Here is an 8,794-nt window from a genome sequence, read left to right as displayed (position 1 = left end):
TGGAGAGGGACGTCGAGAAGCCCCCGCTCCTCCCTTAGGGCCACGGACAGCGGCGCCCCTTCTGTTTTTCCCTTTCGGCGTGGGCTGCGAAAGTCGAAAGGGGGGGAATGCCCCAACGTTGTTCTCTCCAGAGTGAAAAGCAGAGCGCCACCCGCCTTCCTCCACCCAGGCAGGCAAAGCCTTAGGGGCGTTCCCTTCGGCCCTTGGGGCCGCCCCCTCTCGCTTGTCCCTTAGCCTCGGGCGAAGAGGGGCGGCGCTGCTGCTCGCTCCTCAGCCCGGACGCTGAGCTCGCTGTGCGAGCGCCTACCCGCCTGTCGCTCAGCCAGCCAGCCAGCCAGCCAGCGAGCGGCCGAGGGACGGAGTTGGAGTTTGTCAAGTGGCGTCTGGCGCTCAACAGGAGGCCGCTGCCAGACGGAGGAAGCCGCCCGCCCGGCTCAATAAACCTCGCTCCTTTCCTCCTGCTCCTCCGTCGCCTTCCTCGCCATGGCCGAGGCGCCTCACCCCGTGGAGACCGACCCTGATTTCCTGCCGCTAGCCCGCCCGAGGTCCTGCACTTGGCCTCTGCCCCGTCCGGAGCTCGCCCCGTCCAGCCCGGGACAGACGCCCACTGCAACTCCGGCGAGGGCCGCGTCCCCGTCCCGCTGCGGGCGGGTTACGGCCCTCAGCGCCTCCTCCGCCGGTGGTGACCTCCTGAGCTTGCTAGAGGCGGGCGGAGGCGACGGCTTCGAGGGGGGCACGGGCAGCTCCGCCGCGGGAGCGGGAGACCTCGGGGTTTCAGGCGGTTGTCTTTGCGGAGAGTTCCCCTGCCTCCAGCACCCGCAGCCGCAGCAGCACGCAGGGCCCGCCGCCTTGGCCTCGGTGACGGGCCCTCGCAAGAGCAGCTCTTCCCGCCGCAACGCCTGGGGCAACTTGTCCTACGCGGACCTCATCACGAAGGCGATCGAAAGCGCCCCCGAGAAGCGGCTCACGCTCTCCCAGATCTACGAGTGGATGGTCAAGAACGTGCCGTACTTCAAGGACAAAGGGGACAGCAACAGCTCCGCCGGGTGGAAGGTGAGCAGGCGGGGGGGTGGGATTGGCCCTCGGCCCCCCCCCCGGCTCTGGCCCGCTTTGCTTCGGCGGGTGGGAAATGCAGAAAGGCACCGACGCTGCCTCGCCGTGAGGTAACGTGAGGCCGGCAGAGGAGAGGAGGGAAGTGGGAAGAGCGGCTCGAGAGCCGTGCCATTTCCTCCGCTTCCTGCCCCCACAAATCTGCAGAGCCCGTGGGATAATCCCTGGCTTGCTCGCCTGCGTCGCCGCTCCCCTTCCTATCGACGCTGGGGTGTCTAGGGGTGGGTTTTCGTGGACTCGTATTTTCCCACTTTTATTTTCTCTTTCTTCTTAACTAGCCCTTGGTGATTGCCAGCGAGCAGCCGCTGAGGCAGCGCTGGGCTTAAGAAGGGTCCCCGGTTCCTTCTGCCCTTTCCTGTCTTTGTCCCAGTTGCTATACATAACTCGCTAGACAGCTGGTTTCAAGCACAGCTGTGTCATTTCCTCTGGTATTTTTTGAGAGGCCCTTTAGTGATCCAGGCGCTTGAGCGGCTTTGCTTGACTAAAGCAGCCTTTCTGAACTTGATGCTCTTTGAGTCTGTGACTCTCACGCTCCCATATGAGAGTCCAGTGCATCTGGAGGATGTCACATTGGGTAAGGAGTAGCAGGATATTACAGGTCTAGCTGTATTGCCCTGTGCGAAGTTGACTTCTTTCTATATTGCTTCCACATTGTACCAAGATCGTCTTCCTGCTCTGAAATCATAGCCACTGTCAGTTAGTTCATGTTAAGCATCTGTACATAATAGCTTTGAGAGCGTGCAAGCTAAGAGAAATCAATACAGTGGTTTTCAAAAGTGTAATTTGTTTTCTTTTTTTTAAGAAAGTCACTGCCACACTCATACTTCATTAATGTATCTTGGTGCAGATGTTACCTAATGAAGTGAAATGACTAATTGAGATGCTTGAGCTTTTGGGGGTTCCTTCCAGTGGGCAAGATATTACAATTTACTAACATCTGAGAATTTATCTTGGGAATGGATATGTTTTGTTGGCTCCTGAGCGCTCACTAGCTATGTAAGTCCAATATAGTATGGATACTATCTGTGCGCTTTCCAAAGGGCCAAAAAAAAGGAAAAAAAAAGTTTGGAGTAGAGTTCTGACATTTTTTGGTAAAAGAACTAAATGATTAATATATTAAGGAGATACACTACTGATTCCCAGCAGATTCCCAGTGATATAGTGTGATAATTAAAAAAAAAAAGACAAATGTATTAAGGGTAAGCAGTGGCAGCCCTCATCAAATTTAGCCTTTTGGTTGTGCCTTATGTTGCCAATCCAAGAAGAGCATTATGGAGGTACACGAACAATGGAATTTGGTGGCAAGCCATTCAGGGAAGGAAACAGTTGGTCGGCTTTCCCATCTCCCTTTCTGAAAAAAGAAAACTAGTTAGCAGTGATCATTTGCTTAGCTGCCATATTATTAAACAAAGCAAAATTGCCAGATTTAGAGTTAAATTTTAGTTTCTTATTTAATTAGCTTCAGTTCATTCTTTATTTGCAGTTCTGATAACTGGATCCCACAAATACGGTGAACGTGCCAATAGTTTTCATTTTCAGTAAGGGAAAATAGGAAACACACTTCAATGAACTCATAGGCAATCCAGTAAAATAATTGTTCAAGTGTTTACAGATTGCTGAGCATTAAATGTTCAGTAGGAAACTATTTCCAGTTTCCTTTTGTATAGACGTAATTTCAAATTTAATCTATCAATCTGTTGTTTATGTAGACAGTCATAATTTGAGTATGTCACATATACTGAGCTTCTCTACAGAAATCTGGCATGTACTGATACAGTATGAAGGCAGGAAGTGTTCATGCCTTTAACCAGTTTAGGCAAAAAATGCTTTTCTTGGTGGAGGGAAACAGGATTTTACCCAGAAAAATGTATACTAATAAATATTTTTACGTAGCATGGCTGTGCAAGGTTTCAGCTGCTGATGCCTACTTAATAGGCCAACATAGGGTGAAAAAATATGTATTCCGTATTCTGTAACATGCATTTATTCTGTCTTGTTTCCAGTCTGTGTCTGAATTGTTTAAAAAGTCAATACAAATGTTTGTGTGCATTTTTGTATGAAGTGGTCCTAAATATTTACATTATTTAGCAAGTACTTTTCCCTAAAATGCCCTTTTATATAATTCCCCTGAGAGTGCATTCAATGGTATATGCATTTAAAAATTGGAAACCAGGGACTACTGTGTTCCAATTTGTACTAGGAAAGTTCAGTGTAATTTGGTTCATATTAAATTCATATCAAATGAATATGCCCTCTTCCTATACACAAATAATTGTTATGCATTTGATTGATGCAAAACCAAATGGTACTTATACTTATTCCATTACATTTCTATTGAGCAATTTTTAGCATTCAAGTAAAATCTAGCTTTGATAATTCTTGATAATATATTTACTTTGAAATAATGATACATGATAATTAAAAAAAAACCCCAATTTTATCTGCCTTTCCTGAACACTGCTGTAGCACTCAGGGCTTTCAAGTCTATTTATACAAGCTGAGAGTTTTAGAATACTATGAAATTTACAAAGCTTGTACAGTACAGAAATGGACTGGGATCTTTACACTGTATTCTTGCTACAAATGTTTTGGATTTCTTGCTAGTTTTTGAAATAGGCTGCTTCCTTTTAGTATTAACTTTGACATTAGTCTAAAAAAAAAGTGGGCTTTTCATAAGCAACAAAATTTCTAGTCTGAGATCTACAAAGTCTTCATTATCTAAAATTAATCAAGAAGTGAATGTTTTAAATTACATTTGCTTTAAATTTCCTTTCAGCAATTTCTTTTTTTTAATGGTAACATATACTTTAGGATCAAATTATATTTCTGAAGATAAGGGAGATTAAGGCATTCCTGGCTGTCCATCCTGTTACATGTTAAAGATGAAAAATGCTTATACAATATAGTACATTCCTTAGTTTTTAAATTGTTATAAAACTTAAGTCAGTTATTGCAAAAACAACTAATTGGCTGCAGTTTGGCTTAGCGAAAGCTGCACCTTTCATCAGCTTGTTCATGCAGTGTCTGAATCCCTTGAAACATATAATAAAGTACAATAATTAGTATGAAAGAAATTAGAGAAATGAAATCAGATCTGGGCTGTAAGAATCCCAGTGGCCACTAGATGGCAGGAAAGAGACACAGAAAACTCCAACTCTTTGCTCCCATCTAGTAATTGTTCTAGCTTTTGCAGGCCAGATCTGGTGACCCTAGAAGAAATGAGTAACCTCCGCATAAGATCTGCATATAGATTGCAACCTACAGCTCACTGTGCTGCAGAAACTGTAGCACAGTGTTTGATTTACCTGAGATTTCTGTCAGTAGAAGCAGCCAGAAGTAGTTTTCAGTGATTCCTCCTCTCTTTTGCATTTCCAATCTGCTCTGGAGGCTATAGAAGAACATGAAAAATGGCAGGGTGAATTGTACAGAGAGGGGGAATTGCCAAAAATGTTATCATTTCTTGTTCTGCTCAGGGTGGCCTGTTTGTTCAAAGATGGATTTCAAACGGATAAAAACCTGCCTTTAAAATTCTGTGTTTTCTTCAGTCTTTTTGGTGATATAACCTAATAAATCTAATCCTTAAGACAATCTCTGATTGTAAATTCTAGAGAAAGAAACACAGTTTTGTCCTTTGGGTGCCAAGAAGTTTGTGTGAATCAGTTTGTTTGAGAGGTTTTTTTTAAAACCCAAACTGTAACCTGTCCAGGTTACATATCAATAACAATTTGTTCCATTTATATACAGGAACTGGCTTGGAAGGACTGGTTTGCTATGGCAGGATTAAAAGGAGAATTTTACTATAGGATGTGGATCTCTGCCAGTGTTTTGGTGCTGCAAACTTGCTTGGAGATGAAGCTATTCACACCCACTCAATGCCCTCTGCCTGAACTGATGGATTTGTCAGTTTGATTTATTGTGTATTATAGGCTTTAATCAAAAAGTGAACCAAATGAAATAGATTTACTCATCCATATGTCAAAGTGATAATGCAGATTTCATTGTGCTATAGATTCATAGGTCAGTATTTATGAAAAATTACCTGCTATTCCTGGTGAAAATTATGTGAAGTCTGTGTATTTGATTCAGTTTACTTGTTTTCTGGACTGAAAAAGGAGGACAATATTATAGGTATCAAAATAGGAGCTTCAGTGTATGCATGTGAATTAGATATTCCATATTAGAAAGGGATGTACAGACAAAGTGATTGTTCTCAGTTTTGAGAAGGGAGATCATCTGTTGCCTGAATATTTTTATTTTCTCATTGCTTAAAGTACTGTATTTGTTGCTAGTAGAAACTGTGACTCTCCCATACTTAAATGTTCATTAAACTTTTGAGCAAAAGTTGGTGACTTGCTGCTTTCCAGATGTTTGGGGCTATAATTCCCATAAAGCCCAGCCAGGATGGTCAATGGTCAGAGATAATCTGCGGTTTAGAAATATCCATGAATTAGAAGTGCTTCCTTTAGGGTTCATCCCAGTAATTCTCAAAGGTGAGAATTGTAAAAATGGTATAGAAGTTGCTCTGCTTCTCAAGCACATGAATATGTCCCCCCACCCCCAAAAGGATGAAGTGATATGGTAGCTTCTCCATTTTAGAGCTGATTTTTTAAAGGGAGGTTTTCAAAGAGATATGATTCTATATAACAATATCCTTTCCTAATTTTTATCTGAAAACAACAAAGAGCTTCACTGCACCCACCTTCTGAAATACTAGTGTTACCTCAAGAAGATAAAAGTTACACTCATCTGTCCCACATTTTACAGTGTGAACTGAAAGTCATCTTTTGTTTTCTTATCTTTTTAAAGTTTTTAGGTTGTGGTGAGGATCTTTTAGGCAGGGGAGAAAAGTCCCACTTCTTTTCCAAGTTCTTTGCAACTTGGAGAGCTTTGGGGAAAGGGAGATGAGAACTCCCGGAACTTTCTGATGTGCCTTTCAAGTGAAGTGAGAAATGAATTCAGAATTATCTGCATGTGTCAGAGGCTCAGACATAAGAAAGTGTACAACTGACAATTTCTTTGTCTGCAGCTCGGATTTCCTGGTTTCATTTGATACTATGATGATCTTTCATTAGAGTGGAAAAAATGACAGCCTCTTATAGGAAACAATGTAGAAACTCAGGATCTCTCAGTGATGTGGTAACAATGTCTCCCCCTCATCCTGTTTTCAAAAAGTAAAAATCAGAGCCTGGGGTCTGTATTTCTTTAAATCCCAATCATCCTATGTTGGAAAATTATGATTTTCCTTTAAACAGCCTTGCGTATATTTCCTGTGTTGGAAAGATAGAAATATACTAGCTTTCCAACACAATACAATATTATAATGATAACAGTATTATTATAATATTGAGGATACTATTTTTGTATTACTGGTTCATACATACAACATGAATTTATCAGGTTGGTTTCTAATATTATGCTTCCATGATTGTATGCTGGTGTTTCAGATGGAGCTTACTGTCATGTCTTCCAATTCAGGTGGGAGCTGAGATTATTAATGTCTATAACAACTCCCGATTAATAAAATATTTCAGGAACTGTTACCTATTTAATCTATATGATCATTGTAATGCTAAACACAGTATTTAAGGAATACTTTTAAGGAAATGGTGACAATAAATTTGCTTACTCTTGAATAGGCTTCTCTGCAGAAAAAATGCTGGACTGTGATATGCTAATTCAGAGGCCACTGATAGGAGGGTTCACAGGAATAGAAAACAAAATTTATGCTATATTTAGAACATCTTAAATTCATATTTGTAAATAAACCATTGGAGCTTATTTATTTAAATGATTTATGTGGCTGCCTATCTAGTGACTTTTTGTCACTAATTTAAGGTTTAAATTAAATGAGAAAAAAATGTCAGTTTTATCCATGTAAGTTATTTGCATGTAAAATGCTGAGTTGCAGAGCCTTTCTCTTCGGCAGACTGATTGGTTTTTATGCTGGGCCCCCCTAGGAATAACAAAACACCTGGCACTCTTCACCTGCATACTGTTCCTAGTTGCCTCTGACTGCTAGGCTAAGGCTTAGGAGGAGGAATAAGGAGGACTAAGAAGTGCTTTAATGAATGTTCATCTTATATATTCAGATATGGAGAAGCGGCTAAGATAAAAAAATTTGCCTTGCTATCCACTTGGCAAGCTTGTAAAAGATAGGTGAATTTCTAGCACTTCACATCTGGAAAACTGCTTTTAATGTCAGAAATAGCATTGTGTTTTTTCACTTTGATATTTGAATTAAGTTTTATCTTTATCATTTAATGATTTTATATAATCTAATACCTTTTTAATATTTCTTCACCCAGAAGATGTTGTTGCTTGGAATAATATATTACTATAAAAATCATGAAATAGTTATTCAATAGAAAGCTTCAAAAGTATTTTGAATCTTTTCTGGGTATATCAGGGATTTTTTTTCTATATGTATTATTGTCTTAAAGATAGGTTAGTAGATTTGCATTCCTGTGTATGAAACTTTTTATCTGGAAATCAGTGGACCTTGGCTGATGTCAAAAAGGCAAGTTGGATTGCATCTAGTTAGTACTTGGTTGGGAGACCACTAGGAAAGAGCAGGCCTATAAGATAGACTGGGAAGTTAACAAAGAAAATAAAGCAGTGGCAACCACTTCTGTAATGCTGCCAAGAAAACTACAGGGATGTGCCACGAATCATGAGCAGTTGAGCTCAACCTGACTTCACTTACATGTTTAAGAATGTTGAGGACATAGATGTCGTTTTGAAACCTGTCAGCTGTACAACCTAAGCAGCTGTAATGTTAGTACTAGTTTTATTATACTATTTGTATAATAACAATAATAACTACTACAACACCAATAACACTAGCACTAATAAGAATAATGCTAAGAATATCTCTCAGAGAGCCAGTTTGGTGCAGTGGCTAAGGCATCAGGCTAGAAACTGGGAGACTGAGTTCTAATCCCGCTTTAGGCATGAAAGCAGCTGGGTGACCTTGGGCCAGTCACTCCCTCTCAGCCCTAGGAAGGAGGCAATGGCAAACCACTTCTGAAAAAAAAGTTGCCAAGAAAACTGCAGGGACTTGTCCAAACAGTTTCCAAAAATCGGACTTGATTGAATGGATTAAAAAAAAACCTCTTAGTAACTAAAAAATGGATGGACTTGTCTGCAGTTAAGTTCTTCTCTCTTTCTTTCTTCCCAATATAATTAATAATAATAATTTATTAAATTTATACGCTGCTCAGCTCCCAGCAACTCTATATTTATTTATTATTTATTATTTCCCAGCTTTCATTACTCTTTCTGAATTTATTGTTTCCTGGCCCAAATAGTAGAAAAAATCTTGAGCAGTGCTTTCTGCTTTGGGGTCCTGTTTGTTACATTTTCACACATTACTGGAGAAGTGGCTGATCTTGTTCAGTTTTGTCCAGTCTGGTACCTTCCAAATGTGTTGGAATACAGCTCCCATAATCCCCTACCAGCCTGTCCAGAGGGAAGGCTGGCCCAATCTACCTCGCAGAGAAGGAATGGAGGTGAAATAAGTGAGACTCTCATATAATCTTTTCCAAAGTGCTCTGTAAGAAAGTGTTAGGACATGTCTGAAAAAGTGAAGAACTGAGGCTGTTTGAGTTGTGAACTGAAGCATCTTTCAGGCAGTGATATAAACAATTCGGTTTGATGAAGATCTCGTTCTGTATTACTTCTCTGC

General features: G+C 41.0%; 1 protein-coding gene across 1 annotated transcript in view; it reads left to right on the top strand.

The window, feature by feature from the left end:
- Positions 1–252: 252 nt before the first annotated feature.
- FOXO1 (forkhead box O1) overlaps positions 253–8,794 on the top strand; it is a 48,775-nt gene continuing 40,233 nt past the window's right edge. The window contains exon 1 of the mRNA XM_025170230.2: positions 253–1,053. Within this exon, the coding sequence (XP_025025998.1) occupies positions 484–1,053 (570 nt within the window). The 5' untranslated portion in view covers positions 253–483. The remainder of the gene's footprint in view (positions 1,054–8,794) is intronic.

The sequence above is a fragment of the Python bivittatus genome, unplaced genomic scaffold (genome assembly GCF_059951505.1).
Source record: "Python bivittatus isolate LINGU-HERP-01145 unplaced genomic scaffold, Pbiv_v1 ctg000020_np1212, whole genome shotgun sequence".
NCBI lineage: Eukaryota > Metazoa > Chordata > Lepidosauria > Squamata > Pythonidae > Python > Python bivittatus.
The sequence above is the reverse complement of the archived record's forward strand: the minus strand, read 5'-3'. Positions and strand labels throughout refer to the sequence as shown.